Source organism: Pogona vitticeps, chromosome 13 (genome assembly GCF_051106095.1).
Source record: "Pogona vitticeps strain Pit_001003342236 chromosome 13, PviZW2.1, whole genome shotgun sequence".
Classification (NCBI taxonomy): Eukaryota; Metazoa; Chordata; class Lepidosauria; order Squamata; family Agamidae; genus Pogona; species Pogona vitticeps.
Window position 1 is genome coordinate 5,075,342 of NC_135795.1, and position 22,758 is coordinate 5,098,099.

At 42.6% G+C, this 22,758-nt stretch overlaps 1 protein-coding gene across 2 annotated transcripts in view; it reads right to left on the reverse strand.

Moving 5' to 3' along the window:
* The window catches only part of CLUAP1 (clusterin associated protein 1), a 49,027-nt gene that overhangs the window by 21,563 nt on the left and 4,706 nt on the right, over positions 1–22,758 (reverse strand). For both annotated transcript variants that reach the window (XM_072982498.2, XM_072982499.2), the window contains exons 4-8: positions 19,441–19,620; positions 17,457–17,552; positions 6,887–6,970; positions 4,732–4,865; positions 1,646–1,787 (exon numbers count right to left, since the gene is read on the reverse strand). In XM_072982498.2, coding sequence (XP_072838599.2) covers positions 1,646–1,787; positions 4,732–4,865; positions 6,887–6,970; positions 17,457–17,552; positions 19,441–19,620 — 636 coding nt within the window. The remainder of the gene's footprint in view (positions 1–1,645; positions 1,788–4,731; positions 4,866–6,886; positions 6,971–17,456; positions 17,553–19,440; positions 19,621–22,758) is intronic.

Sequence of the window (22,758 nt, forward strand, 5' to 3'; positions counted from 1 at the left end):
CAACCTGCTTTGCCTCCACCCTTACACTGATGGGGGGGGCAGGGCGTAAGAGGAGTTGAGTGGCTGCCTGTCTTCTGCCCTAGTGAACCAGCTCATCGCTGTACCCTCTGCAAGGAAAGCAGCTGCTTCCCTTCTCTCTCTCACTCCTCCATGTGCTCGGTCCTTCTTGCTCGGCTGCTTCCCATCCCCAGATCCTCCCGAAGCAAAGGTGCCACCTGCTGCTAACCCCACAGAAAGTCGCTCTCGGGCTGTCTGCCTGACATCTCTCCTTGGATCCCGCAAACTCCTAGGCATCAGCTCCCTTAACCCCAGCCAGCCTTTGACACACTAATTGGCTCCTTTCCAGACACATGTCTGTGCCGGTAAAAGCATCACTAAGGCCCTTCCCTTTCTCCCAGAGCGCTGGGCCCTTGTACAACATGAGTGGCGACTGCACCCTCAAACACAGTTCCAGCAGATTTCACTTACTGTAATTGCTGCTTGTTCTTAGCAAATTAGGTGCCCGTTCCTTTGTAGGGAAGGTGGTCTCTTGGGAATGGGTGTGACACCAATCCAAGGTCAAGGTACCACGTGAGAGCCTGGTGTGGATGGCGAGGGACCTGCTCCAGAATGGCTAGCCTCCCTGGGTGGGCACAGCACAGAGAGCTTTCTCTTTGCATGTCATTCAGGGTTACGTACCACTGTGTTGGCTACACCGGCAAGGCTGGTCCAACAAGGAAGTTGAAAGAGAATAATGAATGGGTTGAACAGAAGCTTGCCTGGGAGAGGGAAGTGAAAAAGCTTAATGGCCAGATGGATGAGAAAGGATTCAAGGTCAGCTGGGTCTCCCTTCTGCTGTGCTATGGGGAGATGGTCATAGCCACTTTAGCTGAAGAACACAACGTGGGCAGGTTTTCAAAGCAGCGGGGGAGACCAACCTGCAGAAGGCAAGCACTGGCATATGAGATAATCATCCAGCTCTCACTATCAGTTACCTACACAATGCCCGTAGCATTTTTACAATGGTTTTTAAAATGTTGGCTGATGATGGATGTTTTTAAGATGAAAAATCAGTAAATATAAATAGCTCAGGCAGCTCAGATAAAAGTAAGAACAAGACAAGCAAGAACAAAGGATCAAACAGCAGTTTAATGCATTGATCTATATATTTTTCACAGAACTTAAATAGCCAGAATGAAGCTGTGGTCACATCATGATTGATTCTCCCCTCTTTTTCTTTTCGCTGCATCAATTTTACCCAGAGAGGTGAACTTTTAAAATCCTATTTACTTCATTTTTACCAGTCTTTGTCAGCCTCTTAGTTCCTTTCAAATGACTAAATTCTGAGAAGATGGATATCCATAGCTGGAGCATTCTAGACATGTCTACAAAAAAGTAAGGCTTTCTAATGTTAATGGGACTTGCTTTCAGGCCAATGTGCATAGGACCACAGTACGAAAGAATGAGACAACTAGAAATGGTTTCCATGGAAGACAAATAATTCTCTAAGTTTATAAAAAGGATAAAGCCTCTACGTTTAGAACAGCTATGTATGGACACCTGCATTGGGGTGCACTGGAAGACATGCACAGCTAGTGCTGCAATGAGGTTAAAACTGTAGAGAGCAGAAGTGTGGTGGAAACTGAGTGGTTTTGAAAAATCTCACCTCAAATCTTTCCTGCTCCATGCGATGCTGGTCATCTAGCTGTTGCTCCAAATAGGCAAGGTTACGAAACTTCTCTAGATAAGAGCTATACTGTTTTTGCAGTTCCTCCTCAATCTTTTCATATTCATCCATAAAGGCTGGGCTGGTGGAACAAAAGGAAAAAGAACAAAGAAAACTGTTATTCCTTCTTCTGTGACAAACTGGGCAAAGAATGTTATTTCTTAGTTTCACCTCAGTGCCCCTTCCCAAAGGTGATGACGACGACAACGACAACAACAACATGCTGTCATGTTAGTTCTGACTTTATGGCAACCTTTTTCAGGGTTTTCCAAGTAGCGAATACTCCGGAGAAATTTACCAATCCCTTCTTCTGGAGGCATCCCGGGACTGTGCAGCTTGCCCAAGGCCACCCAGGCTGGCTCTACTCAGAGGAGGCACAGTGGAGAATCGTACTCCCTCTAAACCACACAGCTATCCAGCTAGGGACACAAGGTGCCACCTCAACTGTCTGAACCAGGCTTTTAAGGGTGTTTGTAGATAGAGAAGCCCTTTGCAAATAGCGTGTCTACGTTTCCACTAGTTGGACAGCTGAACAAAGATGAGACGGCCAAGCGTGGGCAAAGGCCCAAGTCAGAGGGCTTTAAAAAAAAAACTAAAATTGAATATATTTCAGAAAATCAGTCTACCATGACACTGGGAAGTAACAAACACTTGATTCATGTATGGAACAACATGGGTGAAAACACAACCAGGCAGAGAATGGGATTTTTCCAGGCCTTAGAAATATGAAGTTGGTCCAGTTAAGTGGACAAACTTTAACATTCAGCTTGTTTCTTGCACAGGTTGCATAACTTTGAAGCCCATGGACTCATCTGGTCAGTAAGGTAGCATCCTGCACTAGAGATGGACATGAACCACCAAGGAGCTTTGTACTGGTTTGTTTTTCAGCCGAACAGGGGGTTCTGTGCTTCCCAGCCCTGCCTCTTCCAGCAGCCGCCCACTCCGAGGCAGCGCCCAGAGGAGGCGGGGCAGGGAAGCGCCAAACACTTCTTCAGCCAAAAAACAGACAAACAAAAAACAAATTGGCACAAGCTGCTGCTTTAGCGGTTCATGCCCATCTCTATTCTGCATTATTAAAACAAATGATAGCTAATTACTTTCTTTTATTTCAAACAACTACCATTCCAAGCACCGCAGGAACCAGCAAACAAGAAAATTTCTAGGTGCCTAATCCGCAAAGATTCAGTTGACCATGCATAAACCTCTAGGGAAAAGCCTGATTTTTAATGAATTATAGTTCAGGAAGTTCTCGTATGAGGAATTTATTAGCCATTTTCCCCTAGAGGCAATGGAAGATTGCTATAATATTCACTCAGCAAGACAAATACAGTTCTCTTCTGTGACACATTATAAGAATATGGTGTGTTTTTTTTTTAATCAGCAGTGCTCTTCTTCATTCTACATCAGGCTAATAAGCCAGTGTCTAGAGGAAAAAATGAAAGGGCATGAACTGGATATCAGAAATGGCATGATTCAAAGAGCCAAGGGAAAACACTTCAGTCTCCGAGAGGGCACTCAATCACAATCTTAGCTGGCCGCCTTGGGACACATAAATCTCAAACAGAGATGAAAGCTAGAGCCTGCTCAGCTACAATTTATCACCAGGTTGCAGTTTATTTTCAGAGGCAATAATTGGGCTAAAATCAGAGGTGGTGCAGTCCTTGAGATCACAAAGGAGGACTGCCGCTCCATCAGGACAGTCAGTGGTGAGAAATGATAGGAACAGCAACGGGCGGTGCGACGGGTGGGAGGCAGTCTGCAGCCTGGCCACTCCTATGCTACAATTGGTAACAGACTTCCCTAACGCCAGAATGTTTACGCTGAACTCACAAAACAATGGTTTTGAGAACGGCCAGTGTTAACAACGATATTTTCTATGAACTGCTGGAGAGCTGAGTGGTTTAGGCCTCTGGAGAAATTGGTTGTTCAGTTCCCCACTGTGACTCCTTGAGAGGAGCTGGACTTGATGATTCATCATTCTAAAATGATGATGATGATGATATACCTGTCTCCAGCCTCACCATTTACTCCTCTCAAGCCCATCACACCATGTGTTGTACATACGCCTAAAACCTAGATAATGCTCCACGTATCTGATAAAGTGCATTATATTTCACAAACAATTATGCCAAAATGAGTCTGTTAAGGCCTCTTATGCCACATTAAATGTCCAAGAGAATCCCAGCTTTTGCTCTGTTTTTGCTCTGCGTCATCACGGTTGTGGAAGTGCACTTCACAAGATGATGCCAAAGAAATGTTGGAGGCCCAGGGAAAAAAAGGAAGCCAGAGAAAATAAGTCCCCAGTCTTCATTATTTTTTCAGCTCTTATGGGAGTGGAAGACTGGTGGGAAGACTGTTAAAGAGAATATTTGTGTATATTTTTCTCATAAATGACAAAATGGGCCGGCAATCTCCAACACAGACTCATTAGCAAAGATTCAAACCTCAGAGATTGCATCTTTGTTTAATTATTGGGGGATGGGTGGTTTTAAAGCTGAATCATCAAAAAAAGGGCTCTAGCAGCAGAAGGTCAGTTATGTAAGATCTAATGGCTGGGCAAATTAGGTAAGAACATAAGTGGACTTCTATGGTGTGCATTCGCAGAAGAGAGAAAGGCTGCGCCTGTAGCATTTTTGGACCACATTTTTTCACAGGTTCAGTGGCAGCTATTCTTCCTCTAGTGCAGTAAGGATGAAGCACATACATCTGCTCAAAGAGTTGGGACAGAACAACATGATGAGTTCTTACCCATCCAGCTTTCAACTATCCAGTTCCTCCTTTTCCCAGCTGGCCCACAGAAAGGCTTCTGTGAGACCATCATACCCAGCAGAAATGGGAGAAGCGGATTAAAGCTGTACTCGTAATGCAGGATGCAAAAAGAGGAGAAGGGAGGGGGGAACAGGAGAGAAGGAAAATAACAAGGAGAAGGTCAGTATGGATTAAGTGAGCCTGGAAAGAGTACGGTCTTAACATGCAAACCTAGGGATAATTAGATTCCTCAGCAGGCAAACTCTATTGATCCTTACCGAACACTCTGTAGTGTCTGAAGGCGCTTCTGATTCCTTTCGAGCTCTGCTTTTCTCTTTTCAATCTTGGCCTCCAAGCTGGCTTCATCTGACGCCACATTATTCAGCATGTCTTTGGTTTTCTGGACCTGCTCCTACAAGAAGCAGAATTAGCTGCAATTTCTGACAGCTCACCAAATGCCAGTTTACGCTCCAAACTCCCTGTCAAAGTGCAGGGCTCTGCATGTTGAGGGCAAGTGGGTAGGGAATGCCGAACAACTAGTACTAATATATGGCTTCCACCACAATCTGGTTGATTTTAATTAAAACACTTCAAGCAAATGTAAGGAGTTCAAAGAAGCAAAATCTCTTTAGTGAAAATCTAAAAAAAGGATAGTATCAAAACTCAGCCGAAGATCTGCATACAAAACTGAAGAAATGATTGTTTTCACAGTGAGTTTCAATGAACTTCCAAGCCTCTGCAAACATTTCTGATTTGTAACTGTAGGAATTTCTTCAGAAGGATCACTTATCTGAGAAAATGCAAAATTCTTGTACAACCACTTCTCCTATAAATTGCATGGGAAGAATGCCAAAGAACATGCGACACAGGACCCAAGTGCTCCTGACTTCTGTCTTTAAAAGCTTTTAATTAGCAAAGAAGGAACACTTTGACATTCAAGCACCAATGGGATTTGCTGTATTTGTTTGCTGTGTTAGACGAATTAGCTAACTGAGTAGGTTTGCGATATGGCTATATTTCCCACGAAATGAAGTGCTGTAATACTACAGCTCCTTCAAGCTGCTGTTTGGAATATCAGCAGATGTTAAAATATAGTTTGGGTTTGCAAGATTTCTTCTCCGGACTGGACGGGGAAATCAAAGCTTAGTGGCAACATATTTTGATGTATAATAATTAAATAATGGTGGTGACAGCAGCCACGAAAGCGATGACAAACCTAGACAGCATCTTAAAAAGCAGAAACATCACCTTGCCGACAAAGGTCCGCATAGTCAAAGCTATGGTTTTTCCAGTAGCAGTGTATGGAAGTGAGAGCTGGACCATAAAGAGGGTTGACCGCCGAAGAATGGATGCTTTTGAATTGTGGTGCTGGAGGAGGCTCTTGAGAGTCCCCTGTTTTGACACCTTAAAGACTAACAGATCCATTATAATGGAGGCTTTTGCAGATCGAAATCCGCATCTTAAGGACTTTGAATCATGAAAACTCATATTGAAAGAAATCTGACCGTCTTCAAGGAGCTGCAATATCCCCATTAGCTGGCTGAACAACTCAGAGGTTTCGGTATCTGGTGGCAGAGTCAGAGGCTGGAAGTTCAATTCCCCCACTGGGCATCCTACAAACAGAGCCAGCCTGGGTAGCCTTGGTCAAGCTGCACAGCCCCAGAGCATCCCCAGAAGAAGGGAAGGGCAAACCACTTCTGAATATTCTCTGCCTGGAGTTCCCTGAAAAGGGTTTCCAGAAGTCAGAATTGACTTGAAGGTAGATGATTATTATAATTTTCCCCCTTAATTTTGCCAACTAGTCTGGAAGAACATTCGCAGAACTTTATGTCTACAGAAAGTGAACCTGGATGTAGTAGTAAAAGCTACATAAGTTTAACCACCTATAAAGCAAAGCGAGGGAGCTGAATTTAACAGCAAATTGGATAAATGGGTATAGAAGACATTATCCTTTCTAATCCCCTGTTCTATCATTTCTGTTGATTGCTGCCACACAGATTCCTTTCCCCTCTCCAGGTTTCGATAGCAGAAATGAGCTGGCCTGCAACGAAAGTGCCTGGTCATATGAAGCTAAGGGGAGAAGGGGCTCCATCGCCACATTCAGGTACCCATTCTGATGTTAAAAATTGACACCACTCCCCATTATCCTGATTTATGAAGACAACACAGCTTTGAACAAAGACAGCTGCCATCTGCAGAACAGCTCCTTAAAGGTTTATCCCAGGCTTGTCAAAGAATTTGGTTCCACTGGAAGCATGTGACACATGGACGCCAAGAAACATTCATGGGAGAACTGTTTTGTCAGAGGATCGACTCCAAAAAGCACCAACTTATTTTTAAAAAACTCTCCAAGAGCCCATAAAGAATAAGAATGCTAAATAGGAAGACCCATTCTCCGGGAAGGCATGGGCTATAAAAGACTACCATTCTTACCAGAATGTTTTTGATGGCAACCTTCAACACCTTCTCAGTCTCATTTATCTCCAGAGGTCTGGCAATCGCTTCCGCCCTCAATTCCTAAAAGACAAAAAAACCCAAAGTCGTCAAAGACTGAGCCTCTAATTAATATGCACTTGAAGACAGGCAGTTGAGCTGCTTTGAACAAAAGGATCTGCATCATAAATGGAATGTGGTCTAATATTTATGCAGCCTGGCTGAGTGACCATCACAGAATGGGACTCCCATCAAGAAGGCTAACAAAAGCCCAGTGTTCAATGTTTCCGCAGTTTCAACAGAGCATACTTTCAAGGAAGCAAGTCTCACTGGACGTGATGAGGTTTATTTAGGAGTGGGAGAAAAGCCCGGCTGGATCAAACCAAGGTCTGACCGAATGCAGCATTCGATTCCCAAAGAGGCCAACCAGACGCCTGTGAGAACCCCACATGAGGAACACACACGCCCCACTAAGACTTGGAGCGCCTCCAAACTGACATCTCAGTCCACCCTGGGAAAAAAATGAGACCATGGTAAGAAGTGGGGAATACACATTATACAATTAGTATTTTCCCATGTATAAGACCCCTCCTGTATAAGATGACCCCCAACTTTGACCCTTGCAGCCGCCATGCTCGGCCACCCTTCGCGGCTGACCATGGACTGCAGCTGCGGCCGCCCGATCGCCTCCTCCAGTGCCATTCGCGGGCTCCCTTCGGGCAGGGTAAAGGCGGCAGCGTGAGCTTGAGGTGAGCCCCGCGGGTAGTGCTGGAGGAGGTGACCGGGCGGCCATGGCCACAGTCAATGGGGCGGCCGAGCACGGCTGCTCCTTTGCCTCCGCCTGCTGCTTCGGCGTACTTCCGTGTATAAGACGAAACTCAATTTTCGCAGTAACTATTTTGGGAAAAAGTATTGTCTTATAAAGGGAAAAATATGGTAAGTCTTGTATCAGTTGCAGATGAGGACTCCTGGGTCTGATTTGGATAATTTTATCTTGACTTTTTGCGTTCAGATGCTTTGTCCAAGCAGCCAACTCCTTCGATTATTTTCTTTCGAGCCCACAGCAATTAAACCAAGAAGATTCACATTAAATCACAGTTTCTTGTTATGTGTGAACCACAGAAGTAGATTATCAGTTTTAGAATAAGTCAGAATCTTAAATCCACTGCAAAGCACAGCTTCAACTCTGGCTTGTCCCGAAGATCGATAACCAGTAATTGCCCAATATAGGCAAAAAGAGAAACTATGGTTAATTAGAGCAGACGTGTAGCTGAGAACATCCTGGCTTGATTGTTTTGCCTTGAAAAGGGAGGAGCAAAGGGGCTGCATATATAGGCTGAAGAATTATGCACACCTCAGCTTAACAATATAATTTATGATTGTCAAAATATTGCCTTGGATAAGGTAGAAGGGGACAAGACAAATTCATGGAAGAGAGATCTATCAATGGCCATGACAGCTAGATAGAAACTCTAGATTCAAAGCCAGTTCAGCTCAGAATACAAGGACATACATGGAAATAGCAGGGAAGAAATATCACTTTGAGACCCTTTCTATGAGATTCTTGAAAGTATCGAGCTGACAACTAAAGCAAACAGGATGTGGGACTAAGCAAACTTTTAATTCTCCAGGGGCTGAAATCTGATTTTAATTTTAATTGGATTAATCATAAAAAAAATTTGTTCATGATCCCATCAGTTAAATATGCCTTTGGGTAAAAATAAATATTTCCAAAGCAAGAAACATGTTCTCTTTGTTTTTAAATCATACACACAGGTCTTAGCACACACAACCATTTTAGAAGAGGAATTTTCTCTGTGTGTGAGAGAAAGGAGAATCCTCAGCATTCTGTGAGCTTAATAAAATCTTGCAGTCAAAATTAATATATCTATTTTAAAAAGTTATGCTTTTAACCAATCACGGTGCTTTTTCAACCAGTAAAAGATTGTTAATTAATTAAACATCTCTAAATCATAATTTTGAACGTGCACCTGTCTAGTTCTACTGGCTTTGTGACTGGATTTACTACTGAATGTATTCAGCTCAAATTATTATGGCTATATGATTAGCCCTTCCCCAATCCAGCTAAGTGGATTTCAGCAAAATGCTGTTGGTCAAAGCAATGCCTGCAGCCCCATTATTCATCACGAGTGTTCAAAGCTGGTTTCACATAAAGCATCCAATTCAGTTTCAAGAAGGGATATGCTGGATGAAGGGACTTCAGAGGTGAGGCCAAGAAAAGCAGCCACTCAGTACGGCTTGTGTTCTGAAGTGTTTAATAGAGCTAAGCACAAAGCCAGAGGAGTTGTGAGAAGATATTCCTAGCCCACAAATACATTGATTTGGATTCCTGCACTGAGCGGCAGGGCAGGACTCGATGGCCTGACAGACTCCTTCCAACTCAATTATTCTACGATTCTGTGTAATAAATTTAGAAAGGGAAGTCTATTTTGTGCTCAGCAGGCTAAAGGAAAAAAATGGGTACCCACTCCAACAAAAGGATTTAATCCTTATAAAATTACAAAACAATGAAATCACCTCTGAGCAACACAAGAAATACAGAAGGTGAATCATTTTAGGGAAGCAGATACTGTTCTACAACTGAGATTTTTGAGCAGCAGCAAAAAATTTAATTATGTATTTTGCACTTGTAATACAACTTCACCTGCAATGCAACTTAACTTTTCCCCCCAGCTGTTTAAAACACCCAAGTGCTGGCGTGGTGGCATGGCAAAAATGGGAGAGTCAGTAGATGAGTGACAGCACCGCATACTTCACATACTCAGAAGGGTCCTCCAGTTCAATCCCCAGCATCTTCAAGTAAAGCATGGAATGACTTCTACTTGAAATGCTGGAGAACGACCAGCAGTCAGCATCAACGATCCACTTCTTCCTTTACCTTTGTTTGCCCATTTATTAGAGTTAAAACCTGCCTTTTCTCCAGTGAACTCAGGGTGACTTACATGGCTTTTTTCTTCCCTATTTTTATCTTCACAACAAACCTGTGTCTAACTAGATTAGATTGAGACATATGACCAATGACTCGACAGTAGAGATGGGCACAAACTGCTGGTTCGTTGTGGTTCGCTTCCCAGCCAAGCAGCTGATCCACAGAATGAAGTGCTCAGCAACAGAATGTTTATCAGATGACTAATTGTATAAGCAGGAATTGTAAAAGCAAGTGAGGAAGAAGAGAAAGAGGCTAAAAGGTCAGTGGTTACGCAGGCAGTACTTGGAAAAAGGCAATGTCAAGAGGTGTAGGTGGCTCACACAGACATCTGAGGAAAAAGGCAGAGGAGGGAAAAGGAAATTGTGCAAACCATCACACAGATTCTAAGGGCAAAAAAGGCTGCATGATAACTGGTGAGAGGTGAAAAACCTTCTAAGGGCAAAAAAGGCTGCATGATAACTGGTGAGAGGTGAAAAACCCCGACGCATGTGGGGAGATGTTTTTGGAAAGAGGAAGGGTGAAAGCAGCCTCTTTGGCTCCAGCTTTTCTCCTGCAGAGAACAGCATCTTGCTTGGGCTGATCCGTTGTTTCCTTTCTTCATTTTAAACATGCAGAGAAGAATCAAGGCAAGCACTTCTAATTACATGCATTTGGCCTCCCTGGTAGGTAATTAAATGATGACAGGAGCCACTGGGACATTGTATTCAAATTCCCCCCTCCCCCCCCCCCCAGAATTACAGAATTGGCATTGAAGTGACAGAGAGACTTAATTAATGGAGCAGTTGCCAATCTCTCTTCTAAAAGGCTTGCTGGGGGCTTTTAACTATTTTACAAAAATGTTTTTCACACCACCTTCTGCAAGTCAGAAAAGAGAACTGATACAGCTTCTTGTACACTTAAGTAAGAGCAGATACTGTACATACAGTATACTGTATGTATTTGTCTGAGAATTCAATTGTATGATCACAAAGAGCTATAACATTGGTTCTTTGTGAAGGCCCCGGAATGGTCCATAGCTTTGACAAGGATCTGGAAAGCTAACTGTAACAGAATCAACAGTTACTATTGTGACTACAGTATTGTATCTACTATTCTAGATATTGCTTCCTGCTGCCAGAGTATGGCAACAATAGTAGATCTTACCGTGTCGTCCCTGTCTGCACGCATATAACCCAAAACAGACAACACAAAAATAAAGTCAACAGGTAAAGAGGAATTAAAAGAAATAATCTCAGGGATAAATTGTTAAAGTTATATAGCAGTTCCTTCCAAGGATTCAGTCGGCATGGATGCCGTCATATGCCAGGATTCCAAGGAAGCTGATATATGATAACATGGCCCTGCTCTCCATCTTCCTTTGCTGGAGGATGATGGCTGTAAATCCGAGTCTCTAAAGTATCACAAGACTCTTTGTGTTTGCTGCATGAGACTAACGAAGTTACAGTTCTGGAATTAGCTCCCTGATAAGTGGATGACAGGAGCCACTGGGACTTTGTCAGGGACAATGAAGCACTAGGATTGGAACAAGGGGAACCAAGAGGCCGTCCCCAGCTCAGTCCTGATGCTGCATTATATACACATCCGTACCACACTAAGCTAGTTCACTGGTTTAAGGTACAGTATTGGATGCCGGGAGCTCGATTTCCCCCACTGGACCTCCACGGAGAACAGCCAGCCTGGGTGGCTTTGGGCAAGCTGCACAGGAGTCCCAGGGCGCCCCTAGTGGAAGGGAATAGGGAAACCATTTCTGAGTTTTCGCTACCTTGAAAACCCTGAAAAGGTCACCCTAAAGTTGGAATTGACTTGATGGCACATGCGCGTGCATGCACGCATGCACACACATACCAGTTTACATTTGCAGTGACACACCAATGCGTTTTCAGCATGTAACTAAAGAATTAGCCAAAAGGCTCTTCAGACTGCACAAGAGTTATTCCTCTACCCCATTAAAATGTGTTTTTTTAAAGAAAGCATCCACCAGACTTTGCCAAGGATATTTCACTTAAAAAAATGCACAATGCTACCATGGAACATATTTCAGATGTTTAGTTTTGGCACCTGCTGTGTGTAAGATCTTGGTACATCTAAGCATAGTAGTTTCTTGACAGGACCCTCTATACACATCCATAAAATGTTTGACAGACAGTGAAGGCTAAAGGCATTTTTGAAAATCAGCTCAGCTTGTTAGATTTTTTTTTAAAACTCTCCCCTCCCAACCTGACAATGGGCAAGAGATGTCTAGGCTTAAAAGGATCTAAGCCATTTCTCATAGTTCTGGACATAAAACACCTTTGTTGTGAGAAAAAAAAAGTTTAACACGTTCCTCAGACAGCTCCAAAAATCACTCCAGCCTGTAGTTTATAACATCAGGAAACTCTTAGTTTACAAACTCAGCCCACTCCCCACATCACCTCCTTGCCCTCCAGTCCTCAGACCCCTTTGTGGTAGAAAACATTAGAATTCTGGATTGTTGTGTTAAGTGAACACATCACAAAATCTCAGTGTCAGGGCCAGCTATCTCAGACATTAGATTTTGGATGTCATGAAAGGGCAGCAAATTGCAAGCTATTTTAGGGAAGAGAGGAGTTTTGAGAGATATCATCCCTTCCTTCCTAAAATCACTTGGCCAGCTTTGGGCACTATGCACTCTGATTTTGGAATGGGATGCCTTTTGCCATTTCATTTCGTGGCTGGCTCTGCTTAATGCTTTTAAGCTGGGGGGGGAAGAGAGAGGGAGAGATCATTGTATTCATGCTGCAAGACTGAGATTCGTTCTCTATGACAAACCCATTGCATACTACGTATAAGGAAGAGCAGTACTTTCAACAACACCCAGGAATCACAATAAATGCAAGAGACCCGAGGTGCCATAGATAAACTCTTCCAGAAGTTTGTAACTGGCATCCTTTTGCCACTTAAAAACTGCTCAAGTGGTAAGAAATCTTCTTCTAGAAAACAGAGTGGGTTTTCCGATCTTGTTGAAAGGATGCATTGGCAATTTTCTTATGATAATGGCAAAATATCGCCCGCCCGGCCCCCGGAACTCAACTAGTGGCAAGCTGTCATTATGAAAGGTGTAAGCGATAATGTTTTTCAAAGAACTAATTCTGCACAAATGTAAAGTGAATGCGAAAGAAATATATAAAGTTTGAACCCAGAAGAAGCCTCACAGCATTACAAACCAAAGTCAGATTGATCAGTTACTTTTTGAGAGACAGAGAGAGAGAGAGAGAGAGAGAGAGAGAGAGAGAGATCTTAGCCTGACCCTTCTCTGAAACCTATAGATATGTACTCAAATATATGCTTTGTGAAAGGCTGACTCTACTCACGGGAGCCACAGTGGGAGACTGAGAGACAACCCCACATTTATCAGAAAACAGCTCCCCCCAAAAAACAAACAGTCTTCAATGTGGATTTTCTTTTGTGACTCTCATTTTGTAGTGGTCACTTAAAAAAAATGAAACACTTAGCACAACAAATCCTGCAAACCATTCCCCTCACATTTATCATTATGGCCAAGAAGTGACAGCAACTGTGTGATCAAGGCTTCCGAGTCCATTCTTAAATGGACAGCTGTTCTTTCGAGCGGAGTTCAGGCCAAGGGAGCAACAACGGATGTTAGTGTTTTCAATCTGCCATATATGCAGCAGGGAGAGGACGCTGAGAACTGCCTCTTACCAAGGATGCATATTAATATAATTTAGGCAGTTATGGTGGTTAGGAGATTCTGAGAGTTGTAACACACAAAAAAGCCAGTCTCTGGCTACAATAGCTAAATGATAAATTCATAAGAAGCAATGTACTTTTAGAAGCCAGATACTTGGGGGGGGGGGCAGACAGGAGATGGCTCCTCCTGAATTCATACCCTACTTGCAAACTTACTGACATGAAACTGGACATCTGAAGAACAGCATACACAGGTTTTTAAAAATAATCAGAATAACATCTGCTAGTAACTGTTGGAAACAGGAAGCCAGACTAGAGGGCTCACAGCCTTAGTCTGCAGGATTTCTCTTATTTTCTCAACTTGTAACCAGCTTTGGAGAAGTAAACACGGATGCTTGAGGAAGGGATCAGTTTTGGCTGCGGTGAGCCAAGGTGGCTCTCCAGATGTTTTCAGTCTATAAACCACTCTCTGACTAGCCAGCAGAGGTAACTGAGAAGGATTAAGAGGGATGTAGTTGAAAAATATCTGGAGGGTCAAAGCTGCCCACTCCTCCTATGCCCTCTTCTTTGCCCTTAAATGATTTCCTCAAGCCTTATATATTTCGGTTTGAACAGAGACCAAGAGCACCAAACGGAACAAAAACAACATTGGCTCTGTGTGGGAACCTGAAATTTAAAACACAGGCAAAGAGAGAAGCTAACATAACCAATTTCTCTCTCTCTCTCTCTCTCTCTCTCTCTCTCTCTCTCTCACACACACACACACACACACACACACACACCTCAAACTCTTCACAAATGCCTGCACTAGTAATATCATGCCAGTAATGAATCAAAGTGACACCAGAAAAGGACTGATAAGGCAGGTGAAAGCTCTGCTACCCTAATCCAATTTTATCTTTTCCCGGCCAATCCTGGTTTTATCCAAACAGGATGTTGCAATCATGCCGTGCTGCCTCAGCTGATAAATGAAATTAAACTATTACTATTTCATAATGTGCATTGATGTTTCTTGCTCTAGGCAATCAATGTGTCTACTGATTCCCCTACTGAGTGAAAGGAAAGACACTTAGTGAAGAAAAACACTTGATGTCTAACAAAGGTAAGCTATTTGGATCAAATGTTTACATATAAAAACTCAGCTTCAACATTTGGCCAGACCAACATATGGCCAGTATAGGGACACACAGGATGACAAAACTGTGGATGCTGTTTTGAGCCCTCTAGAAGAGGAAGGGCCACATGGAAGCAGAGAGAATTAAATAAAATATAAAGATATTCAGCACCAACTCAGACCATTCATATATGTTCCCTGAATGAGCCCAGAGCAATGATTCTCTCTTAAGACTGACTCATCCGGGACCTGTGGTGTCCTGGGTCAGGTTCAAGGTCACATATAAAGCTCTCTACAGTTTGGGACCTCATTGCTTTGCAGAGTGTCTTCCCCCAAGAACATCCATCCACACCCCCAGATCCACTCTGGCCAGGCTCCTCCGGATAGTCACTCCAAAGGAGACCAAGAAAACATCAACTAGAAGCCGGGCCTTCTTGGTGGTGGCGCCTATCTTCTGGGACTCACTCCCAGTTGAGCTCCTTCCCTGCCTACATTTAAGCGATTCCTGAAAACGATGCTCTTTAGAGATGCATTTGATGGCAGTCTCCTCTGATGCCCTTTCCCGTTGCCCAGGCTGGCCCCATCTTTGCTGTCCTTCTAAAAGCAGACAAAGACCTTTCTCTTGAGGTAGGCTCTCCCTGAATGACTGGCTTCCTGAGTAAAGTTTTTAAATAGACAGTTGTACCTTACTGCTTTGAATGGGTTTTGGGGTTACTTATGTTTTTTGTATAGTATTTGTTTGATCCTTTTTAGTATCTGTATACTCATTGTTGTTACCCTGTTTCCCTGAAAATAAGACCTAACCTGAAAATAAGCCCTAGCATGATTTTTCAGGATGCTCGTCATATAAGCCCTATCCCCCAAAATAAGCCCCCGTTAAGTGAAACCCCGCCCTCCACCCTTGTGCAGCAACCAGAAGAAGATGACATGACTGTGTTTGAATAAATGTAGATGGTTGTCCATGAAAAAATTATAACATCCCCTGAAAATAAAGCCCTAATGCATTTTTGGAGCAAAAATTAATATAAGACCCTGTCTTATTTTCAGGGAAACACGGTAGCTTTAATATTATCTTTTAATGATATAAGCCACTTTGGGTTCTTGTAAGGAGAAAAGTGGAGTAAAAATATTTTAAACAAATAAATAATGAATGAAATAATTGCCCAGATGGCAAAAACTAGAGATACATTGTTACCAACAGTGCATGGAAAACCAATCTGGTATCTTTTTGGAGATGGTCATACAATTTGTCGAATGCTTTGTACCTTTTGTATCTTTCAGAGATCTTGCTGGCCCTAATAGGCAGAGAAAACTGCTGTTAGCAGGCCCCAGCCAGGTCAATCGGGGAAGTATTTTCATCACACAAGAAAAGAAGCCTCCAACAGTAGCCTCTCCACACAAAGCAACAACTTATCATGCTATGAAGAATAGATTGTCCTTACAGTGTATCCCAACGTCTGCTAGAATGTGCAATTTTAAAAGGAGATTTCCTTTCATTAGAAAAGCTTTCTGGGAAACTGCCCTGCTCTTTTCCCCCTTTGATTTCTGAAAAAATCACCCAAACATCCTCGGTTTCTATCAATGCATCCATAACAATATTTCTACTAAACCCTGCTACATCCCAGAAAGCTACAATTTGGACAGAATACAGAGGCACAGTGTAATGGATTTGAAAAAGAAAAAAAGCTAAAGAAATCCTTATTTAGACATATCTTTCTGCACACAGCAGAGTCTGCCATCCCATTAGGCAGAGCAAGGCAGCTTGTCTTGAGCAGAAGATTCTGCAGGAGAGGAGGGAAGCCGTAGCAATGCTATCCTGCTCCCCTGAAGTACGTTGTCCCATTGCCAGTGCTGAAATAAAAATTCACAGTTTAACAGGGTGCAATCTTCTCTTTTGCTTCTGGAAGGAAAGTACTTTGGGCCACAACGGATAAGGGAAGAACTGCCTAGAACTTGTCACAAAATTGCCAACAGCTAGGCAAGCAATTTCCGGTGCTGAGAAATTAAACTACCACATGATAAAGGGCTCAAGCAACAGGAAGCCAGATTTAGGCTGAATGTCAAGAAAAACTTCTTAATGGTTAGAGCAGTACAACAATGAAACCAGGAGGTGGTGAACACTCCAACGCTGGATGCATTCAAGAGAAAACTGAACAACCACCTATCAGATCTGATTTGATTTGGATTCCTGCCTCGAGCAGGGGGTTGGACGCGATAGCCTTTTAGGCCCCTTCCAACTCAATTATTCTATGATTCTACAGTATGATTCTATGAATCCTGAATCTCTAGATACAGAATTTGCACAAACCAGGCTTGTCCTCTGTCTTACCAAGGAGTATTTCATATACACAATGAGGCATGTGTAGGACAGTCTGATACAAATGAACAACAATGGTACTAACCATATATATGCAATTACTTGCTAACCTGCCTCAACCCCCCCCCCCCCTTCATGGATATGGTCAGGGATACCAAGAGATTGAGTTCTGCCTGCTCCAGGCAGCTTCCAGCTTAGGACACTTCTCATCAAGTGGCACTATTGAGATACTTTTTTCCCCCAAGATCAGGAAGATCCAAATGAAGGAGGTAACAACTGGATAAGAAAAGAGGTCAAGATAGAGAATGGATGAAAAAGACCAGAAAGCACAGTTTAAGAGGGAAATGACCACAATCTGACAAAGAGGTGAGCACATTTGTTTTTTTTAACTGAACTTCAAGTATTTAGCAATATTAGACTCATAAATACAGATCAGAAATAGGAGATTTCAAAACATGCATGTCTGAAGACAATGTGTTCAACTTTGTCTGCCAGTAACTTTAAGTTCACTTTCCGAACTTACCCTTAGCTCCACTTCTTTGCCCAGTAAATCGTATAGAGATGCTCCTTTCGAGGTGATTTCTGAAGCAAGCTGCCTGGCAGTCTTCAGATCTGCAATCTGATCAAACATGAGAAGAAGAGCTTTATCTTGCCACTTATGAAAGCCAGGGAAGGGGAACATATGGCTAGCAAAAGCAACACCACTGGCTACTATTACAACTGTAAAGACCTGTCCCAAAACAAGCTAATAGATATCTTTGCATCATTCTCCTGAATAAAAAGCCAAACTTCATTTTATGTTATTAATCCAACTCTTGCCCTTTTCTGCTTGGAAGAAAAAGCAGCAGCACAGAACTCAGGCTGGGTCAAGGCCCTAAATCATGCACGATGCTACCCAAAACAACCCAGGCTGGATCACAATCCTTAGGCCACATCCTCAAAACAAGTGCAAGCCAAAATGTATTCGCGAAGGCTTTCACGGCTGGGATCTAATGGTTGTTGTGGGTTTTTTGGGCAACAGAGGACAGTGTTGTCCTCTGAATATGCCAGCCACAGAGACTGGCGAAACGTTAGGAAGAACAACCTTCAGAACACGGCCAAAGAGCCTGAAAAACTCACAACAACCGCAAGCCAAGATGTTAGGAGCAAAACAGAGGGATTTAAATTATCAGGTTTTTCAATCAAACATACATCTCCCCTCCTCTTTTTTGGCACAATGACAAGAAATGGAAGGAAGACATCCGTGGTAGAGATGGGATGTTCATATCTGGAAACGAATACAAATGTCTCAGGCCCAGGTGGCCAGGATCCCCAGTCCCACCTTCCCGAACCAATCTGCCCGCTTACAGGTCACAACGCAACACGTGTGGCTGGCAGCCTGCTTGTTGGGCCAATCTCTGATGAAGCCTGGCTGCCATATCTCTGCCTTCCTGCTCTTCTGGCTGCTCAGCAGCTGAGTAGGGAGACACTTGTCTGGAGTGGCCAGAGAAGCAGCAGCCGGGCTTTGTTGGAAATTGGCCCGATGAGCAGGATGCCAGCCAAGTTGGGTAGGTAGGATTGGGGGATCCTGGTCATCTGAGCACAGGATATTCATATTAGTTTCCAAATACAAATATCCCATCTGCAATCAGTGGCATTTACCCCCGACAAAAGAAGCATGATTAAAAGTATGGCACTCATGCAATTCAGCATGTCATAATCAACATATTTTAACAATGGCTCATCTATTTTAAAATGAACTAAAATATTTCAGTATATTAAGTCCCACGCACTGCTGGTGTATGCGCGAGCTCTCGGTGACAACTCTTAGATGTTGATAGTAAATCTCACTGGTCAGGACGTTCTACAACTCTGTGGTCATTGCTGATTCAGACTCAACACAAAGGACATCAGTCTGTGATTATCCATTGAGTTTCGGCTCCCAGTGTTAAATACGGAAACAAACCTTTCAAAACGAGTACACGATGAAACAAAATAATTGAGCAACAACTAGCCTGTAATGCACCTCTCGTGACACTGAAAGCAACAGCAGCACTTAATCAGAATCAGAAATTATAGACTACGAAGTGGTTGCTTCCAACAGTCCTGCTGCCCACCAAGCATCTGTTTGTCTTACATTACAGCAGAGAACCATTTGAATGTAGAACACTACCACGGACTCTTGAGAAGACCTGGGTGCTTCAATACATCACAGCAGCTTTTACTGTGATATGTCGGCTTTCCCTAATGACCACAGAGGCAGAATACAAGCCCAATGCTAGGATTCAGGAGAGGAAATGCCTGATTTCAGTGTTATACAGAAGTTGAACTGGTGGGTCTGGATGTGGGAAGTCCTTGGTTCCATGAAGTTCTCATAGATACCCTCACGAAGGCAGTGTGTCTTTTCCTATTTTATGGGACTACCTTGAGGTTAAAGAGCCACTCTAAGAGACCACAAGGACAAGATGCAAAACACACACACACACACACACACACACACACAAGAGAAAAAGCACCAGGCTCCTTACTTTTGAACCAAGGTCAAATTTGAATTTGCCTGTATCTTCTTCCTCCACTGCAGTGGCTTCCATCCCTTTCGTCTTCATGGCATTGTAAAGTATGGACGTGATCTTTAACAGCTCCTTCACAGCATAGCCATCTGCCTGATAGAGCTTCTTGGTGTTGAGCTTTATATGAGCTTTAGTTGCCTGTTGGAAAGACAGAAGTAGTGCTTTGCTCTTTTTTTAAAAACTACATTTACATCTCATCATGCTGGAACTACTGTGCAATGCACAAAAAGTTTCCAGGCGCTCTCTCATCCAGGCACTGACTGGCCAGATCCAAATATTTCACAGTTGCCTTCTAGCTAGTTGTCTTTGCTTGCCTGGCTACTTTCTTATTCTCTCATCTCTCTGCCAATCTGCTTCACTTCAGCCTTCCAACTTCTTTCTCAGCCAGCTTGCCATTCTGGTTGCTGACCCCAGGCCTCACCACATTCAGAGCTCAAGAAATTTACTTTTGGGGATCACAACTCCCAGAATGCTAGATGCTCTGTGGAATGGTGAACAGAGTTTTCTGTATGCCTTAATGGCAGCAGTTTTTCATAATAAAAAACTTTTTGTGTAGAAAGTAGTCTTTTGTTAACAAAAACTGCCACTACTAGACAACATTCTTGGCAGACAAGGGTGATTTTTGGTAATTAAAATACATATTTTTTAGCTCCTGCAGCTTCCACGTGACAAAAAGGGTTACACAGGGTTCAGAAAAGCTGTAGGACAGAAACAGGATCTTGGTATAAATTGCAGAACCGATTTTACAAACTTTTGCATCCAACTTGATTGTCAAAGCTTAGGGTTCACCTTAGACCCTGTAATAAAATAAAGAAAATAAGTTCCCCTTTGAAAAATATAAAGGCTGAATTTACTCCATTTATATTTTTCAAAGGGGAACTTATTTTGTTTATTTTATTGCTCTTTCAACACCTAGTTTGGATTTATAATGGGAAACCATCATTTCCCGCTATATGAACAAAGCTACATGCTCCTTTGTCTCCTTCTGTTTTAAATAAAGACATGAACCTTACAAATTCTGTTGTAAATATAAACTTGAAAAAGTTCAGTTAGTCATCATATGTAGGCTTCAGGGAACACTTGATTCAGGGGATAATACTTTTAGTTTAAAGCATAATGTAAGCAATTAAGTCACAGAGGTAAGATCACAGGGAGAACAATGAAAGATTAGGGGGTTAGAAGAAAGCTAATTCATGAAACCCTGAGCCCGAAAGGGAGCAATTCCCTCTCCTAACCAGGATAAGAAGTTTCCATTACACATTAATGCCTGCAAACATCAAACTGCTTTGCCAAATAACACCCCACTGCACCATCTTAAAGGCAACTAGAAAATTTTAAAACAAGCAATCACAAGAAATTGATCTCAAAAGGACAAAACCCCAAAGCATCGAAACTTCAGCTTGTTTTTGCTCTTGCAGCTTTCCCGTATTTTATAAAATACTTTTCATTTCAAGCCTTCATCCAGTGCATTCATACCAAGATCATGCTGAAATGAACATGGACAATTCCACATGAATGGCCTGTGAGATCGACATTCAAACTCTTTACCAGTTATGAAAAAGTAACTTCTGTCCAAAAGCAGGAATTAAAAGTGACTCCACATCACTGGATGGATAGAATACTAGATTATTAGTGGACTGCAAGCTGGGCTCTCTAGAGAACATAAAAGCTCATATAATCAGGGAGCATCTAATATATGATAAAGTAGGTACTGTACATCGGAAATGAGGAACAAAAGAGATGGATAAAAAATAGTGAGTCTCTAGATATGAAACTGACCTGAGCAATGTTTAATACTCTCTCTTGAGAGGTCATGAAGGGTCAGATTCAACACTAAGAGCCAAACTAAAACAAACCAGGCATTTCAAAATAGCACAAAAGAATATGTTCAAAATATCAGACAGAGTATTTCCCATTCACTTTCATCTTGCAGTAAGGATGTGAAGAGCTGCTTCATGACAACGGCAAGTATAAAGTCTTGAAAGATAATTTAATTTTTATTTCAGCAGAAAACCTATAGTCACAGGTTCACCAGATGGTTCATGAAAAGCATTCTAGAGGTATTGTTAAGAATGAGGTAGTTTGGATCCCTTTAAAACACAAAGCAGAAAAATCAATTACTGGTAAGGGAACAGAGTCCAAGTACTAAAATAGAAAATAATGTACTTTCTGTACTTCTTAGCAGAAGCCCATAGCCAGTATCTAAAGGAATCAAAGTTCTGAGTCATGCTTGGAGCAGCTATTGCAAAGCCCTCTGCAAAGGTCAACAGATGTTCTAAGTCTATTGCTTTAAGGGAGATTCAAAACCATCTTCATCTTGGAATGGTACTCTCAGAATACATTTATCCAGATGTGCTGCACACAACAACACACAAATAAAACCAACGAAGTGAAACACAGAGAGTCAAAGCAGTGTGTAACAACACACATTTGAAGAAATATGTTTTATAGTTCAATAGCCATAATCTTATGGTTTATGGTGATGCATAAAAGCACAAGTATAAATGAAGGGAGGCATCATGCTGCCTGAGGCATGATCAATTATCCTCTAGTTGCACAATCTATACCACTGGTTCTTAACCTTGTGTTACTCAGGAGTTTTGGACTGCAACTCCCAGAAGCCTTCACCACCAACTGTGCTGGCTGGGGTTTCTGGGAGTTGCAGTTCAAAAACATCCGAGTAACAAAGGTTAAGAACCACTGATCTATAGGATGATTGGGGGAACAACTAAAAGACCACAAAATGTGAAAGTCAGATGTATGATTATCCTTACGTGCATACTGCCTGAAATGCTGTCGTGGAACCTTCTGTCGTACAAGCGAGATGACATCAGCTGCTCTTCTGGGAGAATTAAACCTTTCTGGTTCCACACCTCACCTCGCACATTTCAAGGTTCATGCTGGGGAAGCCTTTGAGTGCCAAGGGTGGGGAGAGTCTTTCATTTTGGAAAAGGGCCGTTGCCAGGAAGAGCAGCGCTGATTTTTGGACATGAAAGACTTCCTCCCATCTCGTGGCCTCCAAAGGGTTTTCCAAGATGAAAGTGATCACAAGGCAGACCTGGAGGGAGGAGAGGACTGGAAATGTGTAATTTTAAAAAAGCGACTGTGGCTGATGACATCATCAGCCTGATATAATATAATTTTACATTACTGAATTTCAGCCAGCATTTCACAACAGGATTTTGATTCCATTTTATGTATTATTACAGCATACACAACATCTCTCCTGCCCTACCCCCTCTGCTCCACGCTGGTACTAGCCCATAATTGATTCCA